This window comes from Rhinoraja longicauda, chromosome 9 (assembly GCF_053455715.1).
Source record: "Rhinoraja longicauda isolate Sanriku21f chromosome 9, sRhiLon1.1, whole genome shotgun sequence".
NCBI classification, from domain to species: domain Eukaryota; kingdom Metazoa; phylum Chordata; class Chondrichthyes; order Rajiformes; family Arhynchobatidae; genus Rhinoraja; species Rhinoraja longicauda.
In genome coordinates this window covers 31,037,102-31,063,577 of record NC_135961.1, presented here as the reverse complement: position 1 = coordinate 31,063,577, position 26,476 = coordinate 31,037,102, and the positions used below count along the sequence as shown (strand labels likewise).

The 26,476-nt window shown below is 38.4% G+C and overlaps 1 protein-coding gene across 12 annotated transcripts in view; it reads right to left on the bottom strand.

Moving 5' to 3' along the window:
* Nucleotides 1–488: 488 nt before the first annotated feature.
* The window catches only part of LOC144596572 (CAP-Gly domain-containing linker protein 4), a 180,831-nt gene continuing 154,843 nt past the window's right edge, over nucleotides 489–26,476 (bottom strand). For 10 of the 12 annotated variants that reach the window (XM_078405041.1, XM_078405049.1, XM_078405042.1 and 7 more), the window contains 2 exons: nucleotides 24,416–24,491; nucleotides 489–4,276 (listed from right to left, as the gene is read on the bottom strand). In XM_078405041.1, the coding sequence (XP_078261167.1) occupies nucleotides 3,958–4,276; nucleotides 24,416–24,491 (395 nt within the window). In that variant the 3' untranslated portion in view covers nucleotides 489–3,957. Of the gene's footprint in view, nucleotides 4,277–19,513; nucleotides 19,555–24,415; nucleotides 24,492–26,476 lie in introns of all 12 variants that reach the window. The other 2 variants (XM_078405051.1, XR_013547632.1) reach the window with 2 other exon arrangements.

Sequence of the window (26,476 nt, the reverse complement as noted above, 5' to 3'; positions counted from 1 at the left end):
TCCTCAATTTTAACCATGTTAGAGAGGCATTGTCTATAAGGGCAACTTACTTTTCATTATACCATTTAACTAACACTTTTTGAAGTGAATTTTTATGAATGCAGTAAATGTAAAATAAAGTTAAAATCACTCAGAATATTAATTATTTCTTTGTCCACATCCACTGCTTGATCTGAGATGTATACGTGGCATATTTCGCTTGTATTAAAAATTTCTGATCCTGCCAAAGCTAGACATTTAATTTAGTTTGGATTTCTTCCCCATAAATTGCATTGAGGGGGATAATGCTTACAGGATCTACTGAGACAGAGCTATTATTAAAATTAATGAATTATAACATCCAGTAAGAACAGGAACTTGAAATTAAAATAGTCAGATTTAGTCTGCACATAATTAAATCAAATCAGTATTTTTTAGAATTTCAAAATCATGGTGTACTTCCTTTCAAAAGTTGATTGTTTTAATAAATGAAACATAGACATGGCACATTATGTACTTTTATATATCACTATATTACTAATCCAACAGTAATGATTCTGGCGGCAATATAAACGTAATTAGCACTAACAATAAAGTCAGTGTCAGCAAATAATCATGACTATTCATCCGACCAAGCAACAAAAGCAAAGCTGCAAATCATTGTGCATATCCAGCGCAGTTTTACTACAATCCATCAGATTTCCCATTGCTAACAGAATGAAAATAAACGGTAAAATAAAATTCAATAAAACTGCATGAACACAAAGCTGTTCATATCAACTATTGTGAAATTGTTTAGAAAAATTAATTTCAACCTGACCATAGCCAGAGAAGGGAGCCAGCAACTACAGTGTTGACAATTCTGTCACCCCATTGCTGAGCAAGGTTGAAAATTATCTCTTCAGGGACTCTCACTAACTTGCTTACCTTATGAAGCTGACAATGGTGCTCTTGCTATGAGACAGTAAAGCAAATGCATCACCGCTGAGTCAATTTTTCTCCCTCTCAGAGCTCAGTGGTAATAATGGGCCATTGACTTCAGCTCTTTGTCATTTGCAGGAAGTGGTGCTGCTAATTTAGATCAGATCACATTATTATTGATGAGAGAGCGTTGACCTGAAACAAACTCTTTTTTCTCTCTCCGTTGCCTGATCTCTCAATCGTTTTCAGCATTTTCTGGGTTTAATACAATACTTCTGAAGCAGCTTGCTCATAGGAATTCATATGCAAAAAGTGTTTTATTTAACACAAGTACATTCTCATTAAGTAGCTTCTTCAGTACTGTGAAATATAACAGCACAATGAAACATGACCCACTATAACTATAACATTATAAATGTTATAAATATAACATTTATATTCAAAAATATCAACCATTCTTTCTGAAAAAAATCTAAATATATAATATGTATTATAAAAATTTCAAAGTGCAACACATTTCTTCCTGTCTTGTACTGAGTTTGAACTACTCTTTCACAAAATATCTGATGTAATGATTTTTTTAAGGTAAATCTGGAGATGCTGTTGGAAATAAATGTGCTTAGATTAATTGTATATAACTTCTGTTTGGAAAATGTAGCTGCAAGTGAGCAGTTAGCAATAAAGCAGCAGTGGCTGTGTATGCACAATTGTTGATGATTAGAACTATTATGGGGAACAAAAATAACCTAATAGACCTAACCGGAACATCATATTTTGTTTGTGCTTTCATTTCCTTTCATTCATTGTACCTAGTATGTACTCTATGGCATTTACATACAACGAGGCATCATATGCTAAAATGTACTACTAAGCAGTAACACAATTGCCTTTCCATACATAAATCCAATATTGATAATCAGGTACAAGCCAGAGCATTACCTTAAACAAGAGTGCAAAAGACTGTGTCAATTACTGAACACATATTCATGCTTACAAACTGCATTGCAAAACTTTTACCCATTATTTCAAATGAATATCACTTTTCTGCAAAAAACTTAAGCCTGGAGATTCCTCTTTGGATGAAACTAGAATAACTACAATATTTGCAACAAAGCTGAAAGCCATAGTATTTTGCTGGTGCAAATTTATGCCCAAAATAGCCTTCAACATTTAAAAAAATTAATATAAACTGGTCTAATGTAATCAGCAGAAATGAACACTGAATCTACACCAGTCTATGATTTATTTGACTATTAAAATCTGTTTTTGATCATTCAGCTATCAGTCTTCTTTATCAGCCAGGGGAACATGTTTAATTCTTATGCAATAAGGCAACGTAGGTTCACTTAGCCAGTATTAGTTAGGGCTTAAAGGGTTATATTATGAGGACTCATTGCGTGAGCTTGACTACCTTTTTGCTGAAGTTAGAACGTTGAGAGAGAATGTAATTAAGGATTTTTACAATATGAAAAGGATGTGACAGAATCAATGGTGAGATTACTTCATCTTGTAGGAAGAAATCAGAGAAAAAGGGTACAATTTTACAATTGGCGGCACGGACTTGGAGGGCCGAAAAGGCCTGTTTCCGGCTGTATGTATATGATATGATATGATATGATAAAATGAAGTCATTTGGCAATGAGATCAGAATCACATGTTTACATAAAGTATACAGTAGATTTGGAGTTCACCCAGCAGTTCAAATACAGTTTGTTATTTGAAAATTTCCAGTCTAAGAGTGATGGAATTTCAATAGGTAAGACTACCAGGAGATATGAAAAGAGACAAGTAAGTGAAAATAAAATATAGATTAGACCTTATATAACAGAATGGCAGAACAACTTTAAGGGATGAATGGTCAATTCTTTTTTTTAGTGGTCAAAAGTCATTACTGGAATTACATAAAAATAAGCAGAAGTTACGGCACATAACCAGGCCACTCAGCCTAATGATTTCATGCTGGTGTTTCTGCTGCAAATAGCTCCTTCCAATCTGTTTAATCTATCCCTGCACAGACATCCATCCATTCCTTTCCCCCCCATGTTGCTAGATAACTTCCTCTTAAAAGCCTTATGTTCATCGTCTCAGTTACACCGACTGGCAGCAAGTTTCTCCTTCTAATAACTCTCTGGGATAAAGACATTTCTCCTAATTTTGTTTTTCGATTTACTGGTGGCAATCATATATTTATGACTCCCAGTTTTACACTTCCTCACAGGTTGCAATATCATCCCTACCTCCGCAAGATCAAACCCTTTCATAATTATAATGACCTCTACTCAGTCATCCTTTAGCCTTGTCACATCAAGAGAAGAGTCCCAGGCTGTTCAATCTTCTTTGATAGTTATAACCTCTCAGTTCCGGTATCTACTTGTAAATCTTTTTACAGAGCAGTCACCTTCAAGGAAACATGAGTGAAATATATGATCAAAATCAGTGAGATAGATTGAAAACACATTGTCATGTATGAGATTCTGTACATTTCTTGGAGTAATATCTACCAACTGGTGAATATTTTGAGCAAAATGAGTGAATCTCTCCATAAATGTTAAGAGGTGACAACCTTGTTATGTTACCACTGATTTTTGAGAGAATAATGTGGTGCAGATTTCCTGAAACCTCAACACACAGATAAAGCAGAAAATATAAAGCAGGTTTGGGCGAGGATAAATGCAAAAAAAAATAAAAAATGCAATTGTAGGTTGGGTTGTCGCGAAATTAATTTCTGATTGGAAGTGCCAAATTCATTTGAATTTCAGAGGCTGAATACAAAGTGCTGATATAGCATGATAGCACTGCCATACTTCCTAAGTATGTGTTTCATGCTGCGGCCAAATGTCTGGTTTACAAACAAATGGAAAGGATGAAGGAAATGTGGGCAACTCAGGTTATCCATATGACTAATGACCAAAATTTCCCAAGCCTTAAAAATTATAGAATTTGTTTGCACCCAAATTTTGAATAATCAGTGTGTAAATGGAGAGGAAACTCCAGGCTTAGGTCCATGTTAAATTCACATTTTCCTACATTCTCCTTACCTTGGTAAAAACAAATCATTTACCCCTCAATATCATCCACTAATGTTGTCCCATTAATGCCTCGGTAGGTCACACGGCTTGGTCGTACCAGAACTCCGTAATTTGATTTACAAGTAAAATAACGTTTCTCTCCCACGGAGCCGTCATTTTTTCCCTTAGGTGAACGCAGTTCCAGTCCAAGCCAAACTCCAGGAGCAAAGTCAGTGGGTCCGATGTATCTAATGATTGCCATCTCACTGGAGCTGCTCAGTAGTACCTGTGACCCTTCGTGTAACTTCACATTTCTCTCAGTCGTACTTGTGCTGCTCCAACTTCGTCTCATGCTTGGATTTTTTGGCCTGAAAACAGGAAAAAATTGTTGTTCGGTGTAAATCGTGAATAATGCAAATTCTTCTGGAAGGGCTCTGCGCAAGATATTAGCCCATCTTTCCTTCGCACCTGCGGGTTAACATTCTTCATTTCGAGCATGTTTAGTTTTATCTGTTTTTGAGCCTTGTGCTTCTTTTAATTTCAATGAATCACATCTTAACTTTAATGTTCAAGGAGGAAGGCTGAGAGAAATACTGCCTCAGATGAAACTAATTTTACCGAGTTAAATTTTAATTTAATCTGTAGGAATGCAGATATTCCTTTGACTGCTGTTTATAGCATTTGGACGTTAATTACACTGGATTACATTATATAATTTTTTTTAAACACTCCCAGCAGATATTGTAACTAGGTCGGCATGGGCAAGTTGGGCCAAAGGGCCTGTTTCCTTGCTGTATAACTCTATGACTCTATAAACATGGGCAGGTGGGGCTAGTGCATATGGAGCATCTTGGTCGACATGGGAAAGTTGGGCTGAAGGGCCTGTTCCCATGCAGTTTGATTCTGTAACTGCAATCTAAAACACCTTCATGATGATGTGAATTTTGAGGGTCTGATTAATTAAACACTTTTACTTTAACATCCTTTATTTTTGCTTCTCTAATGCTTTCCTTATGCATGCCTAACAAGACTTACTGGAAACTTGTTACAAAAAGGCAATAAATATTGTAACAAACTCAACACCTCTGCTGCGTGAAAATGCTCAGACTCCACATGGCCCTTCTTTTCGAGGCACGATTGAAAATCATTGCTTTTAGAGTACAAACCTATACTTTACCACTGCGGAGCATAAATTGCATTGTCAAACACAATATTTATCTTCAAAATTTGATCAAATCAATATTTGAATCTTCAAAAATTATTAAATAAAACTGTATTTTTCAGCTCACCTAAAAAGATTCTAATTCAAAAGAAATGTTTAAATATATAAACCCCATTGCGCATTATTCCTACCACTAGCAGAAACTTGCAACAAATTTGCATATAACAGCTAGAGAAAAATATATTATTAAATATACCCTATAACTAGCTTCACATTGCTTCGTGTCTTCCTTTATTTCAGAGGTACACTAAAAAGAAATATCGTGTCAGGGCATTAAGGCACTGGTAACTGCTGTATTTTTTAATTACACCTATCTTTGGTGTTGTTAAAATAATGCAGGTCAAGGCGACAATTTAATAACCACTTTGCAAAGCTGCTGTTGGTGGCACTTCTCAACTTGATTGGGAGTGCTGTGCACTAAATGAGACTGTGGAAGGGCTATGAGAACATAGTCAGTGTATATGTATTTCATAAACAACTGCAATTAAATCATGGTTAAAAAAATTAATTACTCTTCTACCAGCTGGCATACTAACAACCTTGGTTCCATTTGTATGGTCCTGTCACCAGCCATGTTAACGACTGGGCTTGATGTTTTGTAGGAGCGCAAAATAATGAGATCAATATTTTGTTCACGAGTGACCACATAAATACAACCACTATTTGCTGCATCATCAAAAATATGCTGGCATTTCTATAACATAGTCTTGTGTAATGATAAAAGGCAATAAAACAAATCACTCCCAGCTGGAGCCATCGTGGCATCTAAAGCTCCTCATTTTCTTCAACATTATAATTCAGCAGTTTCATTATCATCATGCTTCTTCAAAGAAACAAACTGCTTGCAAAATATTATGGTACTGATGGAATTCAGCTGTTAGATGGCAGCACCCAGCCCTTATCAAAAAATAGCATTCTTTTTTTTCATAAAAAGAAATGTTAGAATGTTAGAAATGTAAGCTTCATTACAGGCACAGTATGGAGTCCAAATTGTCAAAATATTTATCCATTATCAAATATTCATCGCATACAATATTTCCTGTTCAAATCTATCATTCAACCAACAATTTCATTCATATAGTATCTTCAATGTGTATCTCAATGTGCAAGAGAGAATTGTTATCAGACAAGATAAGATCAGACTCCAAAGACGTACAGGTATGTAGGTTAATTGGCTGGGTATATGTTAAAAAAAAAAAAATTGTCCCTAGTGGGTGTAGGGTAGTGTTAATGTACGGGGATCGCTGGGCGGCACGGACTTGGTGGGCCGAAAAGGCCTGTTTCCGGCTGTATATATGATATGATATGATGATATGATACAAAACAGAGGCATATGACCAAAGGTTTGATCAAAGAATTAGATTTAAAATAACCATTTGGAATTAGGAAAGGCTGAAATGCAAGGAGGTTTACCAAACCCTCAAGGTAGGTAGCTCCTCTTCCTTATCTACACTCCACTTCCCAGCACCATTTTTCATAGTTGTATCCGAAATCATGGTGTTGTTTCACCCCGAGCTGAAGTGCAAAAGGCATATTCGCAGAAACACCTTTGTAACTTCTATTAGTTCAACCTTCACGTATCAAAACTCTCAGATATTCATGGCAACCAAGCGGAGCTTTGCCAGCACTCCACAATAGGTTGCGTTACCTCAACAAATATATACTCCAAGTGGTAAAGAAGTAGCTGAGGGCACAGCTGCCAGAACTGCAGTGATGAAAACCACATATATTCAAAAGGATAGACTTTTATTTTAGACTAGACCAAGTGGACCCGTTGGGCCCAAACCTCTCCTGCATTGGTGCAGCACCCTCTCCTCCCCCCTCCCCTCCCCTCTCCTTCCCTTCCCCCTCCCTCCCCTCCCCTCCTCCTTCAGACCCTAAACGTCTCGACCCGAAACGTCACCTATTCCTTCTCTCCAGAGATGCTGCCAGCTTTTTTACTCCAGCTGAGTTACTCCAGCTTTTTGTGTCTATCTTCAGTTTAAACCGGCATCTGCAGTTCCTTCTTACACATCCTACAAACCTGTCCGTCTTTGGGGTGTGGGAGGAAACCGGAGCACCCGGAGCTAACCCACGCGGTCCCAGGGAGAACGTACAAACTCCGTACAGCCAGCACCCGTAGTCAGGATTGAGCTCGGGTCTCTAGCACTGTGCTAGTCACGGTGTAGCCCAGGATCTGATAGAATCTGAGGAATGCAGAAATGATAGAGGATGTAGGAAATAAGAGAAAAGAATAGCTGAAGCTACAATAGGAAGCAACGTGGATACACATCTCAGCCTGCTTCGAGTGTGCTGATGTGGAGATAGTCAACAGATTTAAGTTCCTCAGTGCAAATATCGTTCTTCCTACTGAACACATGGGTGTCCTCCAGGTTCGCCGGTTTCCAAGCCAGTACTGATAAAGTCAGCAATTTCTGTGTATTTACACCTGTTACAATTTTTGTTTTCAAATGTCTGATTTAAATCTGATAAAATATTGTAACTGAACATCAAAGAGCTACTAGTCCCTGAAGTCAAATAAAAACAGAAAATGCTCGAATTATTCAACAGATCAGGCAGCATCTGCGGAGAGAGGAACACATCCCACAAAATGTGCCAGTTTATGGGTTAATTGGCCTCTGTGAATTGCTCCTAGCGTATGGGGAATAGATGTGAAAGTGGGATAACATAGAACTAGTATGAACGGATGATCGATGGGCCATGTGGACTCGATGGGCTGAAGGGCTTGTTTCCATGCTGTGTCTTTCAATGAAGCACCCACAATTTGAGCTGGACTATTATTATAATGACCAAGAAAGCACATCTTTGGCTCTACTTCCTCAGAAGACAAAGGAAATTAAGCATGTACCCAATGACTCTTACGGAGTTTAACAGATTCACTGGAGAAAGCATCCCATCAGGCAAGCTGCATCATTCACATTTTGGTATAGGAACTGCTGTGCCAAAGACTGCGAGAAACCATTGAGAGCTAAAGGAACTCAGTCCCAAAAGAGCAATCAGAATCTCAATCATGGCTCCTCTGACAGTACAACGCTTCCTCAGCAATGCAGTGAAAAGTAATCCAGATTTTTTGCAATGTATGGGTTTATTCATGTATGGTGTGATATGTGCACAATTGTTCGTGTCCTGGAGACAGAGAAGATTTGCTTACATTGAAAAGAGTATACAGAAGGTTACAAACATGCCAATCAGCAACTGCAAAATCAGAAATCAATCTGAAACACTAACTGTTTTTCCTTTCACAGTTACCAGGAATTTCTGATTTTGTTACGTTTGATACCAGCTACAATAAATATTAGAGAGAATTAAAGATTAAGGTTTAGACTTGTGGCATGAAAAGATGAAGATAACAAAGAAATTTCTTTAGAACAAATAAAATATTAAAACATCCAGTTTAGGAAAGACAAATTTATACACATTCAAATGAATAGAATATAATCAGATAAAATGAATAGAAATGAGTGAAAAGTAAATTCAAAGAAAGACATTTAACATATACTTCTAACAACAATTTATAACTTCAATATTTGCATTTTCTGTAACTGAATATTCCTGACCCACTGACTTTGTATTTTGCTCGAACATTGGAATCTGAAGAAGGGTCTCAACCTAAAATGTCTCCTATTCATGTTTTCGACAGATGCTGCCTGACTCGCTGAGTTACTCCAGCATTTTGTGTCCTTTTGTGTAAACCAGCATCTGCAGTTCCTTGGTTCTATGATTAAATGATCTACTGAGCAAGTTTGAGGGGCCAAATGGTCTACATCTCTCTTATTCTTTTGTTCCTCTTAAGTAGCATGATCGCTTCAACCATCGCTCTTTGTTTGTAAAGGCCAAGTGGACCCGTTGGGCCCAAACCTCTCCTGCATTGGTGCAGCACCCTGTCCTCCCCCCCTCTCTCCTCAACCGCCCCCCTCCCCCACTCCCCCTTTCCCCCTCCCTCCCACCCCCTTTCCCCCCTCCCTCCCTCCTCCTCCCCTCCTTTTAAACTTAAAAATGTGAATAACTTTTAAAATATAACCGATTTCAATAAAACTACTTGCATTATCACTAAAGTGACAATGGTGAGTAAGGTTGGCCTACAATTGTCGCACTATCGTGTACCGTTTTGGCTGAAGTTTAGTCACAAACAAGATAACAAACGAGAGTTTTAGTATATAGATGTTTTGCTTTATACCTTGCTGGGGAAGTTGCTTTTATTTACTAGCATAAGCATTCTAACTATCTCCCCCCAGTGGAAATGGCTCATACTGCAACCAGGTCATCTTACTGCTACGTTCTTGCTCTTTTGTTACACCTTTAACCAGACAGCCAAGGTACGTTCCTGAATCAAATATCAACCTCATTAATCTAAGAAAACTGGGATCCTAAGAAAAGATACCAATTATTATTTCTGAATAGTGGAATAAGTCGTGAAATCTATCTATAAAACATTGCTGATTAAAATCTCGTGGATAAGAGGTTGAACTCCAAAAAAAAGGAAATACACCATTTTTTTTTGTGGTGCTAGGATTAGAAGGACACGGTATAATGGGGCCGCTGCAGAGTGGAAATGTTCTTATTCCCACTTCTGCCCAGTCTACCTTCCCTATGGCCAGTATTTCACTGTGCATCCTACTGCAGAGGTACTGAAATCAGGCAAGATCTTCCCTAATATCTTCCCTGTCTTATCTAATGCATAAAATTTATCTTTGTGCGATAGTATTAGCTAATGGATTACTATCTGCCATATCGTATGTAGTTCTGAGGTTTTTACACTGGCTTCCAGTCTGTCAAATAATTGATTTCAAAATACTACTGTTGGTTTATAAAGCACTGAATGGTTTAGGGACAAAATACATTTCTGATCTTCTGCTATATTATGAACCATCCAGACCTCTCAGCTCATCTGGGACAGGTCAGCTTTCTGTCCCCAGAGTCAGAACTAAACATGGAGAAGCAGCATTTAGTTGTTATGTACCACATATATGGAACAAACTCCCAGAAAACTGCAGGTCCGCTGCAACTCTCAGGTCTTTAGCCTCGATTTTTAAATTGAGGCTGAAGACTATTCTGTTTGACGCTGCCTTTTATTAAATCAAATAATTATTCATTTCTTACACTGCAACTGTAACTTTTAATTTTGTATTTTATACCTGTCTTATTCTATTTTAGCCTGTTTTTATTTTTTATTCTCTTTAATGACTGTTTTTAATTGCTTTTAACTGCTCTTTAATGTTTTATGTAAAGCACTTTGAATTGCCTTGTTGCTGAAATGTGCTATATAAATAAACTTGCCTTGCCTTACCTTGCCTAGTTACAATTTTTCATTCTTTACTTTTAGTCTTTAAACTTTAGAGATACGGCGTGGAAACAAGGCCTTTGGTCCAGTGAGTCCTCACCGACCAGCGATCACTCTGTACACTATCAAAATCCTACACAATTGTCCTAGGGACAATTTACAATTTACCAAAACCAATTAACCTTTTTGGAAAGTGGGAGGAAACCGGAACACCCAGAGAAAGCCTACGCAGTCACAGGGAGAAGGTTCAAACTCTGTTCAGACAGCACCTGTAATCGGGATCAAACCCGGGTCTTTGGCACTGTAAGGCAGCAACTCTACCACTACGCCACTCTGCTGCCCTCATGCTGCATTAATATTCTTATTAATTAGTAATCTATACCTTAAAATTTAAAATCAAATCATATGTGCAGTAGTTTCTGCTGACACTATTGAGAGCATAGAAAAGCCTGATGGAAATTTGCCCCACAACACTTTAAAACGTAGATACATCAAAAGTAGAGTGCTACCTAGTGCAAGGCTTAGATTGCTCCCAGGAATTTCTGGACAAGTACTTGAAAGTTACACATTGCATTTTATATTCTCCATTGCATTTTAGAAAGCAGGAGAAGGCAAGAGAATGGGGTTAAGAGGAAGAGATAAATCAGCCATGATTGAATGGCGGAGTACACGATGGATGGAATGGCCTAATTCTGCTCCTATCACATATGAAAAATAATAGCAGGGCTTGGATAATAAACGCACATTATGAACTATGAAGAGCTATTTATTTGGGAGTTAATCAAGAAGTCAGCAAGGAAAGAGGCACATTCCTTCAAGTCACTAAAGGTCAAGATGCAAGTGCAACAAGTTTAACTATTGGTAGGAGGGATCTTTATTACGAGGGAATTTGATTACAGCAGTAAATAAGTCTAATTGCAATTATTTTTAGTTCTGGTGCGACCACACCTGCAATATTCTGTAGTTTTGATATCTGTACGCAAGGAAGGATGTACCTGTCATAATGGATTAGCTCCAGCAATGGTGGGTTTGCTGTCTGAGAGATAGTGTGCAATGGGACATACTCTTTCGAGTTTGGAATAAGGGGAGACTTTATTGAAACTTAACACAATTGTAAAAGAGATTGACAGGCTAGAAGCAAGGAGAATATTTCCCTCGAGTGAGAAGCTTTGGGCCAGAAAGCACGATTTGGGAATAAGACATTGGCTATTTAGGGCTAAGATGAGAAGATTTTTTTCATTCAGTGAGCAGTAAAGCTTTTAAATTCTTGGCTTGAGAAATCGGTGTGGTTATATTCATTCATAATAAAGATGGATAAATGAGTGGAAAAGTTAGTTAAGATATGTACATATATTTACATTTTTGCACAACCTCATTGCAATGCAATCGGCTACAAATAAGAAGCGCTAATGTTATTGAGGTGAAGCTATGGTTGTAGACAATCTAGTTTAGCCACAGACAGTTATGGGGAATAGAGTTTATGGAATGTATCCAATGAAACTCGCTTAGATATCGATGCCAGAATGCAGGATGTGGAAAATGGATCTCGTGAACAAAGTGAAAATCTTTTTTATTCACACCAAAATGAAGACCGTCATGAATTCACCAACTTCGATATCTCAAAAATATCCTTTTTTGAAGAAGCTGTTTGACTTTTATGATTCTAAATAAAACACATTGGGTGCCCAGTGGTTGCAACATTGAAGTTCATTATCAGGCAGGAGGTATAGAAGCCTCAAGTCACACTCCACCAGGTTCAGAAACAGTTACTTTCCTACAACTGTCAGGTTCTTGAACCAACCCGCACAACTTTAAACCTACCTCGACATCAGAACCACCTCTTGCACTACCATGGATTTATTTTTTATTCTAACTGTGTTTTGCACAAATATCTTTTTATTTTTGCTTTACTGTCTTGCACAATTTATGTTCTTAGGTAGACACAAAATGCTGGAGTAACTCAGCGGGTCAGGCAGCGTCTCTGGAGAGAAGGAATGTGTGATGTTTCGGATCGAGACCCTTCTTCAGACTGATGTCAATCCTGCCCCCTCCCCTGACATAAGTCTGAAGAAGGGTCTCGACCCGAAACGCCATCCATTCCTTCTCTCCAGAGATGCTGCCTGACCCGTTGAATTACTCCAGCATTTTGTGTCTACCTTTGATTTAAACCAGCATCTGCAGTTTTTCTTTTTCTACACATTTATGTTCTTATGTTTGTCTGAGTCTATGTGTTTGTGACACTGCTGCAAGTAAGATTTTCATTGTTCCTACACCTCACCCTACGTGCACATGGCAATAAACTCGTCTTGACTAACTCAAAATTCTTTAAAGGCATTAAAAGCTGAATGTTGTTAAGGAAGACACCAGATTGCACAATTTTGTAGTAACAACCTTGCAGAAATTTAGTATGACTTCTTCCAGTCTACATCCACTATCATGGACCAGTGCCAATTTAATGCCTTAAAGTGATGATACCTGCATTAATTTTCTGCACAAATATAAATACAACTCAAGAAAACCGCATCAAATGGGTTTTTAAAGAATGGTATATATATATTTGCAGAAAAGAAAATGTATTAATATGATTTATGCAGTGCTTTGCCAAGGAGACAGGATAAATCCTTACTTCATTCAAGGGATAAGCTTCCAGATACTCTGATGGGTTTTTTAAATTCACCCACGAGAACACTATTCGGGAATGTGATCTTTTATTTATATATCCTTCTGACCAAAAAAATCATTAAAATAATTGAATAGACCATATTAATAATGTGAGCAGAACTTGTTCATGTGTATCTTTTTCCTATACATTGTGTAGTTAAGTTCCAGATGTAACGGCCAGAAAGAAGAGAAGCTTTGAGTCTGTATATTGTTTTACCCATTCCTTTTAAGGTACAGGTATCTCAAGTAAAGACTGATAATAGCTCCTGAACCATCCTACCAGAAACTAGAGAGCAGTCCTGAACTACTATCTATCTTATTGGAGACCCTTGGACTTTCTTTGATCAGACTTTACTGATTTTATCCTGCACTAAACATTATTCATGATATATCCTTTATGATGTATCTGGATTGTAATCATGTATTGTCTCTCCGCTGACTGGTTAGCATGCAACAAAAGCTTTTCACTGTACTTTGGTACACATGACAATAAACTAAACTGAAACTGAATGTGTAAATCATAGCAGCCTAGAATTCTAGTGTACTCTACAAGTGAATGGGGGGTTGCAACCTCTCTTCATAGGTTGCGCAGCATAGCTGAAGCTTATAAGAATAAAGGATGATCTTGTAAAAACATACGAGGGATTGATAGGCTGGATGCTGACAGAATGTTTCCTTTGGTAAAGATATCAAGATGGTATAAACTACAACCTTGAGAAGGAAAATTTACAACTTGCCAAATAAACCATAAGATAGGAATCTGAAAAATCAAAATTTGTTTTGATTTGACTGGAAATAGTTGTATCCTTTATCTTGTAGTGTTTTAAAATTATAGAAATATAAGACTATCTTGTTGTAACTAAGAAGCACATAAACTGATATCTGCTATTTGAAATTAGATTTTTATGTATCATCACAAATTAATCTTATTAGAATGAATACAGAAACCTTTGCTATCAACTCAATCAACAATAATTAATCAGAAATGTTATAACAAATAATTTAATTCATTTTAAAAATCTGAATTTGAAGGTTTTTAACAAACTACTTTGAATTTAGAGCACTACTTCATCTAAATTGTATCACTGTAATAGAACATAAAACACAGAACAGCAAAGCACAGGAACGGGCCCTTCGGCCACAATGTTTGTGTCGAACGTGATGCCAGGTTAAACTAATCTCATCTGTCTGTACATGATCGCTATTCCTCTATTCCCTGTATTTCCATATGCATATCTAAAAGCTTCTTAAACACCACTATCGTATTTGCCTCCACCACCACCCCCAGCAATGCGTTCCAGGCCCCCACTATTCTCTATGTAAAAGACCTACCTCACACATCCCCATCATCTATGTTTTTCTTAATTGTATATTTATCGGAAGCAGAAAACTTCAAGTTACTGGCAGAATAAGCAATATATTAATATTGAGAATGCCCTTACAAACAAAAGTCGTGATGTAAATGCACCAGAAGTTGCAAATAGCCTTTTCAAACAGTTACTTTCACTAATCTATTCAAAGTAACTGTAATTGGCATTTAGAATATAAGAAAAATGCTCTGAATAATTAATCTGCATAGATTTTCATCCTTGAAGTAGGTGTCATGGCATCATGATTTGTGACGTCCAAGACCCCATTATATTCCTGCAATCAGTAAGTCAATTATTTTTGATGAATTCCTCTGTTATTTCTTTTTTTAATCTTAATAATATTTCTGTTCATTTGGCTTCACTTTCTTTCCTGCTTACTGTCTCATGTTTCTAAATGTGCAAAATAGATTTTTTTTACTATATCATATCCTTTTTCTCCAACAATCTCATAATGCTTTACTTGTTTAACTATGCAGGAGTAATGAGTTGAACTATTTTTGAGCTATAAAGAGTCATAGAGGAAACATGCCTTTGAGTCACAGCATGGAAACATGCCTTTCGGCCCAACTTGCCCATGCTAACCAAGATTGCCCATCTATGCTGGTCCCTACACCTTACACCTTTACACCTTTCCTATCCATGAATCCATTTTCTGTTGTAAAGTCAGAAATGTGCACTCACACATACTGATAGCATCACTACAATGTTAAAGTACTACAGAGAAATTACCTACGTTATAACATCCTTGAGAGATACAGCATGGAAATAAGCTCTTCAGCCTACCTACTCCATGGTGATCTATTCCCAGCTATTTACATTACTCCTACAGTCATGCCATTCACACTACAATCTATCTACACCCCAGATTCTAGCACTTACTTACACCCTAAGAGTAATTTACATTGGCCAATTAACCTACTGACCCGCACGTCTTTGGGATGTGGAGAAAACCCACATAGTCATGGGAAGACTACAAACCTGTTAGTAACATGGTTCACAAGGTTTGCAAGCTCTATACAGATAGTATCCAAGTTTAGGAGTGAACCTGGGTCTCTGGTGCTGTGAGGCAGCGGCTCTACTAACTGTGCCACTCTTTTCGGGTAATCACAACATGAGGTGCCTATTCCAATTCCCTGTTGAGCTAGACATCACAGAACATGGGGCAAACACTTAAAAACATGTACCAATTGCTTTTTTTGAATAGCTTGCACATAAACATTGTTTTTTTTCTCTTTCAATTTTTAGAAAATGTTCTTTCTAATGGAAATTTTCTGTTTTTTATTAAGGGTAATGTGCTCTATATTGGCAACAAAAGTTGTTATTGTTATTTCTTTTCCCAATTCCAATAAAAGATAATAATGTTTTTAATTCCCAACTCCATCTCAATGTCTCAATTTTCTATTTTACGGCAGGAAGAAAAAGATTTGTTTTGTACTACCATTTTGTTTTTGTGACCCTGTGGATAGATTTCAGGAATTATACCACAACTTTCAAAACACAAATTTTAGATCTTAAGTGCTGAAATAAATTACACAAAATTCAATCTGCCCCGGAAACCTGGAAATATGTCAAGAAGATATTGAAGAACATAGATCACAATAAAAACAATTAATAAGTTAGCAGGCAGAAATAGGCAGCTCTGGTTATTGGCAGTGGGAGACACAAGGAAATAAGGAAAAAACAAACAATGCAAATAGAAAAAATAAGTAAAAGTAGAATTGAAATAAAAGGCTAATAATAACAAACAGTAAATAATTGTGGATTGAAGAAGAGTGTTGAGGTACTGAAGATGAAGCTAACGTGCAAATATATATATTAAGTGCTTTCTATTTATTCATTCCTCCTGGAACCTTATCACATTTCTATTCCACAATACAATACAATATATCTTTATTATCATTGTACAGGGGTACAACGAGATTGGGAATGCGCCTCCCATACGATGCAATAAATTAATTAGCTAGTCAGTATTAATTTAAACAACCCAATGAAACAAATTAGAACAGTTTTAAAACAGAATAAAGTGCAAGTAGATCTGTGCCGGTTCACTGTGCGATGTGCCATCCGGCTCAACAGGACCGGTTCATAGCAGTTATGGCCCTGGGGATGAAGCTGTTCCTGAGTCTGGAAGTGCGGGCGTAGAAGGCCTTGTATCGTCTGCTCGATGGTAGAAGTTCGAACAGACTGTTGCAGGGGTGTGAAGAGTCTTTGTGGATGCTGGTGGCTATTCTGAGGCATCGTGTGTTGTAGATGCCCTCCAAGGCTGGTAGCTGTGTTCCGATGGTCCTCTGAGCTCTATGGACCACCCGCTGAAGAGCTTTCCTCTCTGCCGCCGTACAGCTGAGATACCACACAGGGATGCCACGTGTTAGGATGCTCTGTATGGTGCAGCGGTAGAAGGTCGTCAGCAGCTGTTGGGGTAGACCAGACTTTTTCAGTGTTCTTAGGTAGAACAGTCGTTGCTGTGCCTTCTTGACCAGCGCAGCAGTGTTATTGGACCATGTTAGGTCCTCCGAAATGTGAGTGCCCAGAAACTTGAAGCTGCACACTCTCTCCACACTGTCCCCATTGATAAAGATCGGGGCGTATTCCCCGTTGTGTGACCTACGGAAGTTGATGATCAGCTCCTTGGTCTTGGTGGTATTTAGAGACAGGTTGTTATCAGAGCACCAGTCCACCAGGTTCTGCACCTCCGCTCTGTATTTTGTTTCATCACCGTTGGCGATCACCGTTGTGTCGTCTGCAAACTTGACAATGGTGTTGGTGTCGAATGCAGGAACACAGTCGTGAGTTTAGGGGTTTGAAAACAGTGAATGGGGAATCAGCGGCCCAGAAGGGAAAGGGGAATTAGATTTACTTTAGACTTTAGAGATACAGTGCAGGAAATACTTCGGCCCATCGAGTCCGTACCGATCAGCAATCACCCCGTACACTAACACTATCCTACACATTAGGGGCAATTTACAATTTTTACCAAAGCCAATCAACATACAAACCTGCATGACTCTGGAGTGTGGGAGGAAACTGGAGCTCCCAGAGAAAATCTACACATTCACAGGGAAAACGTACAAACTCCATACAGACAGCACCTGTGATCAGTATCGAACCCAGGTCTCTGGCGCTGTAAGGCAGCAACTCTACTGCTGCGCCTGTTTAGAAATGCCCATCAAATGTTACGACATACCCAAAACAATCTGGGAACAATTCTTATCACGTTCCCTTATTACAAAATTAATTTTCAGCTGAATGGTACTGAAAAAGAACACTATTGCATTGAATTTTCTGGCACCCAGTGTAACATCGTAACTACAGGCATCTAAATTCATTCGACATTTTCACTACTAATTGGTTGATAGGATAGACATAGCATATTAAAGTATGGATCATCTTGTCACTATCATTAATAAGCTATTGTGAGATTTCAAGTATTTTCAATGCCATAATTAACCTATACATCAAAACTGAAAATATGAATAGTTAAAATAACAGGCTTGGTAGATAATACATAACCTGCTCAACATACTCAATTTCAGTTCCTGTGGTAGAAGAGTGTCTGGAATGTAAATTTCAATCATTGAAATCTTGCCCGTTTCTACCATAACTTTTCACCATCCCCAACCACCCCTGCCCACCACCCCCACTTTATCTCTGAAACTGACACCCATTCCTTTGTCAACTATAGATTCAATGAATTCCTAAATTGCATCTCATGCCCCTCCCTACATAAATTCTGCTGCAATCTTTGGAAGTTTGTAAATGTTTTCTCTGGAAAATCATATCCATTACTATCTACTGATATTAAATGCACTAGATTTAGTCTAGACTAAATCTATAATTTAAATGCACTAGACTAAATCTATAATTTAAAGTTGAAGTTAAATGCAAAACTTTAATTCCATTTCAAAAACCAGGCAGTCCCTAAGTTGCATGATGGTTCCGTTCCTGAGAACTGTCTGAGCGCTGATGTCTTCATAAGTGGGAAATATCCATTTTTCATAATGTAATAAAAAGGAACTGCAGATGTTGGTTTACACCAAAGATAGACAGAAAATGCTGGAATAACTCAGCGGGTCAGGCAGCATCTCTGGGGAAAATGAATAGGTGGTGTTTATTGTCCGGACCCTTCTTCAGGCTGATTGCAAGGAGGGGCGATGGGGGGGGGGGGCAGAGACTGGAAGCGAGAAAAATCCCTTTTTCAAGACCCAAATTATTTGAAACATCTCCTATCCATTTTCTCCAGAGACGCTGCTTGACCCGTGGAGTTACACCAGTATTTTATGAATATCCAGTTTTTATATCTACCCAGATATAATCAATCTACATACACTCACGACAAGTCTTTAATTTCATTGAATATTCATCTTAACACTACCTATAATTAACCTAATGGAATATACATTATATCCAGTCCTTAATAAATACCATGAAACATTATTATTATTATCTGTCTGAAGAAGGGTCCCGCGCTGAAAAGTCGCCATCCATTTACTCCAGAACTGCTGTCTGGCCTGCTGAGTTACTCCAGCATTTTGTGTTTTGCTCATGATTCCAACACTTGCAGTCTTTTGTGCCTCCATTATTATTATTACTAGTTTGAGAAATGCTTTAAGAATGAATGGGCAAATTTACATTAGAATCATATTTTTGTAAAACTAGTCATTTAGAACTTTGGGAACCCCTATTAAATCGTGCACTTGTGAAATGTAATAGTGGAACTTTGTTTGTTTGGGCACACAATAAGATGTCAAGCAAGAACTGAGTGGATATCAGATTTAACAAAAGGTAAATCACAGCTAGGCACAGGCATAAAACACTCTATTTGTGCTGCACAATGTATTAACTATTTTCAACTAAATATATTCACTGTTCATAGGTTTAGTCATTATGAGCAGATTATTCGTAACAAAGAAAATGAAAAACTAAGCATGAATTGGTCTATTAATGGGTTTGACAAGATGGCACATCTTGACTACAACAGAAAGTATTAAAGCACTTAAATCAAAGTAAATGAGTCAACCAGTTCTTAATTAAAGTTACAGAAATAATAAGATTACAAAAGAAAATGGAGTACCTGTGCTTTACATGAACATTTTATAAAGTATCCCATGAGACCTAAAAATAAGGGAAATCAGATTAAACAGAGATTTGATTTCAGACTTTGAATGGATGATGGGTCAAAAGGACCTTTTTCACTGCTTGCCATGTCATTCTTCTTCTTCCACCTGCAATGGGCAAGGGTGTGCCTGGAATATGACAATATTTTGAAAGACATAACCGAATTAGGAGATCACCTCTGGGGATGACAGCAGAGAATCTCCTACCTGTACAGGCGGCAGAATCTTATTTTGAAGATCATGGTGACAGTCTCCACAACATTCCTGGTGGCCGATAGCTATGCTTTTCATTATCTGTTCCAACACTGGATGGCTCAGAGTCACAGCAGATAGTTCAGTTCTGCTGCATGGCTGCAGAGACCTGGGATTGATCCTGATACTTTGTGTGGAGTTTTATCCGTGACTGTGTGGGCTTCCCCAAGGTGCTCTGGTTTCCCCCCCCCCCCATCACAAAGTACATGCTGGGCGGTTAATTGGTCTTTATAATTTCCTTCTCGTGTAGTTGGGTGGCAGAAGAATCTGGAATGAGAAGATGTGAGGGAGAATAAGTCATAGGAAAGCAAACAAGGGAGTGAGATTGATCGGAATACTGTGAGCCAGCATAGACTCGATGGGCAAAATGGCCTCCAATGTCATGAGAAAGTATGATATGAAATGTCAAATGACCAAAGATTTCCTGGCAACCACATAGAGGTGAGGGGGCAAGGATAGAGCATGAATGATAGAGCTGCTGCCTCACAACGCCACAGACCTAGGTTCGATCATGACGTCGGATGCTTTCTGTGTGGTTTGCATGTTTCCTCTGAGTGCACCAGTTTCCTCCCACATCGCAATGACGTTCGGGTTTGTAGGTTAATTGGCATCTGTGAAATTGCCTAGCGTTTAGGATGTGGATGGGAAAACAGGATAACATCGAATAGTCGATGGTCAGACTGGACGGTGGGCCGAAAGGCCTGCCTCCACGCTGTATCTTTCAATCAATTCAATCAATCCATAAAGAGGAGAATCCTCACCCTCCAGAGTGATCTGTTGGCCGGCTGCAGTGGATGAAATAAAGTGGCATAGAACAAACGTCATTCATGCTTCCCTGATCCACCAGGATCTTTAACAAGCTTGTACATACTTGGTGAACAACAGCCTTTTCTACAAATGGAAAAGTCAAAATGCACACATTGAGCTCTTAGACCAATAAGTATGCCGTCTATTTCCTACACCCTTGAGAAGATTGCCGTCTGAGAAATTCTGTGTGCGTGTCTTCTCTTGCTGTTTACTGAAGGAGAAGGAGAAGAAATCAATGGATCAATGATTCAATGGTGCTTTTATTGTCACATGTGCGGTGCTAACACAGTGAAATTCTTTTTCATAAAAAGAGTCCAGTAGAGTATTGCCATACCCCCGATCCTCCATTAGCAAGTGTACAGAAATAGTCTATTGAGCCCGCATGCACGAGGCTCCATGTTTTGGCACTATTTTCAAAGTCCACGCTCTTGTTCTTATGAGCCTGTTCCAAGCAAATCCCAGGCTGTTGCGGGCCTCCAGCCATCTCCTTCCATGGCCGCCACGTCCCTCTCCTCACCCGTCCACCTTTGCTCTCTGAGAATGTCTCCTGCAGCCGACCTCGAGGACGCAGTAGGCCAGACCCCAGTTTCTTCTCCTCTCCTACCGACCTTGTCCCTCGCCCGTTGTGTCCATCATTGGTGATTCCATCGTCCCAGTCTCTGAACTTTGTAGGATGAGCTGTGGACCGACTCAGCTGCTTCCTCTTGCAGGACGTGATCCGCTGGGTCTGCTGTCGGCTACAGGGGACCACCTCAGTGGGCTCCCCCCTGTATCCGCAATCCGCCGGGTCTTACGTTCACCTGTGCAAGAGCCACGGTCTCCCGGGAGCATGGACAGCCCCGCGCAGCCTCCTTTTCCATTGAGTAGAAAACCTCCATCATGTCAAAATTGCATGTGATATGAAATATAGCAGTTATCAGCTGTTGCCACCTACAATGAGCTGGAAGCGTTCACTTCTACAGGGGAGAAATCCAGGCAAGTATGTCCATTGTACAGTGCATTCAGTGCATTGTACAGTGCATATTTTTTGGTCAGAAAATATCATGTGTGATGATATTCTTTTATTTTTGATACAATGATTTTGCACAATTTAACTTTCACAACTGTAAGGTCAATCTGTTGTATTGTATTGACTGGAAAATAAATAAATAAAAATCAATTTTTTTTAAAGTATTCAGACCACTTAATTTTTTCCACATTTTGCTACGTTATTGCCTTATTTTAAAATGGATTAAATTCTTTTTTTTAATCACCAATCTACACACAATACCCTATAATAAAAAAGCAAAAACAAGTGTTTAGAATTTTTTGCAAAGTAATTAAAAATAAATAACTGAAATATCACATTTACATAAGTATTCAGACCCTTTGCTATGACACTCAAAATTGAGCTTATGTTCATCCTGTTTCCATTGATTATTCTTGAGATGTTTCTACAACTTGATTGGAGTCCACCAGTGGTAAATTAAATTGATTGGACATGATTTAGAAAGACACACACCTGTCTATATAAGGTCCCATAGTTGACAGTGCATGGCAGAGCAAAAACCAAGCCGTGAAGATGAAGGAATTGTCCGTAGATCTTTGAGACAGATCTGGGGAACGGTATAAACCAATTTCTGCAGCTTTGCAGGTCCCGAAGAGCACAGTGGCCTCCGTCATTCTTAAATGGAAGTACTTTGGAACCACCAGGACTCTTCATAGAGTTGGCTGCCCTATGGCTGCCGGCCAAACTGAGCAATCGGGGGAGAAGGGCCTTGGTCAGGGAGGTGACCAAGAACCCGATGGTCACTGACAGAGCTCCAGAGTTCCTCTGTGAAGATGGGAGAAACTTCCAGAAGGACAACTATATCTGCAGCACTCCACCCATCAGGCCTTTATAGTAGAGTGGCCAGACGGAAGCCACTCCTCAGTAAAAGGCATATGACAGCCCGCTTGGAGTTTACCAAAAGGCATCTAAAGGACTCGCAGACCATGAGAAACAAGATTCTCTGGTCTGATGAAACCAAGATTGAATTCTTTTACCTGAATGCTAAGCGGCACTGCTCATCACCTGGCCAATACTATACCTACGGTAAAGCATGGTGGTGACAGCATCATGCTGTGGGGATGTTTTTCAGCAGCAGGAACTGGGAAACTAGTCAGGATCGAGGGAAGGATGAATGGAGCAAAGTACACAGAGATCCTTGATGAAAACCTGCTCCTGAGTGTTCCGGGCCTCAGACTAGGGCAGAGGTTCACCTTCCAACAGGAAAACGACTCTAAGCACATAGCCAAGACAACGCAGGAGTGGATTTGTGACAAGTCTGTGAATGCCCTTGAGTGGCCCAGCCAGAGCCCGGACTTGAACCCGATCGAACATCTCTGGAGGGACTTGAAAATAGCTGTGCATCGATGCTCCCCATGCAACCTGACAGAGCTTGAGAGGATCTGTAGAGAAGAATGGGAGAAATTACCCAAGTACAGGTGTGCCAAGCCTTTAGTGTCATACCCAAGAAGACTTGAGGCTGTAATCGCTGCCAAAGGTGCCTCAACAAAGTACTGAGTAAAGGGTATGAATATTTATGTAAATGTAATATTTCAGTTATTTCTTTTTAATTACTTTGCAAAAAATTCTAAACACCTTTTTTTGCTTTTTTATTATGGGGTATTGTGTGTGATTGATGATAAAAAAAATGAATTTAATCCATTTTAAAATAAGGCTGTAACGTAGCAAAATGTGGAAAAAGTGAAGGGGTCTGAATACTTTCTGAATGCACTGTAACTCTGGTTGCAGCAGGTGCTATCACTGCTTATAAAAACCTTAGCTCCCATTGTTCCTGTTCATATGTGAATGTAGGAATGTTGTTCCCGCAAGATTCTTGAGAAATAGGTTCTTCCAGTGAAAGCACTTTTCCTTTTCTACCTTGGCATCATCTGGTAAGATAGGTCCAATGTTTGCAATAATGGATTTAAAGAGAAGCCCAGTGGCAGATTGGTTATTGGTTTCTGATGTTTGGAGAAAATGAGTTATCGAACAAGAAAAATCCCTTCAAAGTAACGGTAGTTACAAAATATATTTTATGAAACAAATTGACTTAGTAACTGAAAAGCAAACTAATTGTAGATGCTTGAAATCTGAAATCAAAATAGAAAATGCTGATATACTCAGCAGGTTAAGCATCACCTGTGGAGAAAGAAACAGAGTTAAAGTTTGAGGTCAATAAAAGTGAAAAAGCAATTATTACATTGTCCTGAAGCAATAAACAAATTGCTGGAGGAACTCTGTAGGTGACCAGGCTCCAGCACCAATAGTCTCTTTCGTCTCCATTTCACTACTCCACTGCAAATTTTTGTTATATGCCCACTTTAAAGAAGTTCTTCAGCTCCCTTTGCCAGGGATTTTGTGAATCCTTCTCCTACTGTTCTCCCTTCATTATTTTCATTGATCTTCTGCTCTTTGACAATGTTCTCACCTCAACTCAGTACCATTGCCAGCTGCCCGTTTGACCTGCTGAGATCCTCCAGCAATTTGTGTTCTGAACCTGAAACCTTAACTCTGTTTTTCTCGCCAAGGATGTGCCTGATCTGTTGTGTATCCCCACCATTTTCTTTTATTTGAAACTATTCATCACTTACTACAAATTCGCCTCCAATCTACTTCACATACAAGGAATACATCACAAGAAACTGAGATTAGAGTCAAATATTGTTTACTATCCATCAGCATACATATATTGAACACCAAACAACACTGATACTGTCCCATGCAATGGAGAATCAATAATTACTGTCATGATTTTTTCAGCATTGAATGTTACCTGCTTGAAGAGTTCTTTTGTTTGCATTCCCCTGGTAACAGAAGAGCAGATGGAGTGCTATAACTTCGATGGAAACCTATACACCAAGAACAACAGATGAACAATTTTAAGAAGATTATCATTGCTTTTCTAAGGTGCCTGTTGTATTTAATCCTACACAGAGTTAATGTTCAATTTAAATAACAATGGGAAATTAAACAATGTCTGCAAAAATGCAAAATGTGGTATTCTCACAAAATTAAAAAAAACATTAATCATTCCTTTAAAAAACAACTTATGCCCACAGATTGACTCTTCATATTAGGTTAGCAATTCCCATTTTAACTTTGTGTAAGACCCCTGTAAAGGTATGTAACAGATTGGGCATCAATCCATCAGTTTTGGTGGAACAGCCCATGGCTTAACCACTTAATTTTCAAACATCTACACTGGGGCGCTCAGAATGGCAGAGCTCCCAATCAAGAAGAGCACACAAATTCACAGACCCAAATCTAAACACGATCAATGCCCATGACTCCTGCTTGTGGCGCCAACAAGACATACAGAAGACACTCACTCACACCATCTGGAAGAGGTGCTCAACTGCCCACACAGCAGGAGCACAGAGTAAAGCTGAGAAATTTTCACTGATCTCATCAGAGCCAACAATGGGCACTCTCTTCTTTTCCTGCTGGGTTTAGGTTTATGTTTATTATTGTCATGTGTACTGAGGCTTAGTAAAAAGCTTTGTTTTCATGTTTACCTGATCAGATTAGGTAATACTGTACCAAAATACAGTCCAGTCAAGCTCACATGCAATAGGTAGAGAAAAGGAGAAGATACAGAGTCTATTCTCTCATAGTTCACTAGATAAAGCCGGTTCTATCTTGGCTGTTGTACTATGGCTATCAAAATTCCCTCATAACGATTACTCACATGTGCAACCCTAAATCCTCTTCCTCTACATAACAATCTAATTTAGCACCAAAATCAGATCAGTTCCTACTAAAGGGTAATTGGAGTATATTTTTCATAATCCAATCCTTACTCAAACAAATCCCATGGCTCAAATTTTCTCCACTCTGCACAATCCTTTACAAATTTCATCTCTTGGGGTTTCAGCTTCCCTCTTAATTTCCTTTTTACAGTGACACCCCTCTTTCAATTAAACACATTGAGATTATTTAATGTGAATAGCACTGTACAAATTCAACTTGTTCTGGCCCTCATTATGAATGAAAACAAAGGATGGGCATCTTAATTCAAGTTCAGAATGTTAATAAATTACTGCTGAACAAATTAAGCAGAAAAAGTCAAATTTAATTTAAACTGAACTTTTATACAGTGCCATCTCCATTAAGCCCGATTTAGTTCAGAAAAACTGAAAGATTTTTATTGAGATTTCTACTATTATCTGGCTATGCAGTCCACTGTGAAGAATACCTAATGTACTCTAACAGCGTAATAAATCATTGTCAATTTAGCCCAGTCACAATACGTGCATCAAATAGAAAAATGGAGTACCCTTACTAACATCACTCTGTGAAATGAATGTTGATAAGGAATCTCATGATCTTTTCCTCCACTGGGAAGTCTAAACGTAGCAAGGAACCGAGGAATACAAAGAAATGTCTCAGTTAATCAAAAGGGGGAAGGCAATATATTGCAATAAAAAGCTAGGAATTGCTCATTGGTTTAATGCACCTCTCAATTAAATGTATAATATGCAGAATACAGTCTTTATAATTAACTATTTAATTTCAAGCATTCAAAGTGAGTCTCTAATCTTTTTAGCATAAGACAAATTATTCAATCACTTAAACTCAGATTCTTCTTTTGTAAGCCTATTGTCAATATAGAAAAAATATTTCAATCATTTTTATGCAACAATCATTGTGATCCAACATATAATGCCACCAAAGGTATAATAAGGCTGAACAACTATGCATAGTATGATCAATCTAGCGTGCTCTAGCCAATTGTTTGAGAAATGGGCAGTGACACAGTATATAGTCAAACTCTTTGGAAAGTATCTATTTTAAATTCAAGAGAATAATTCAACAAGCAGATTACTATGTCTTT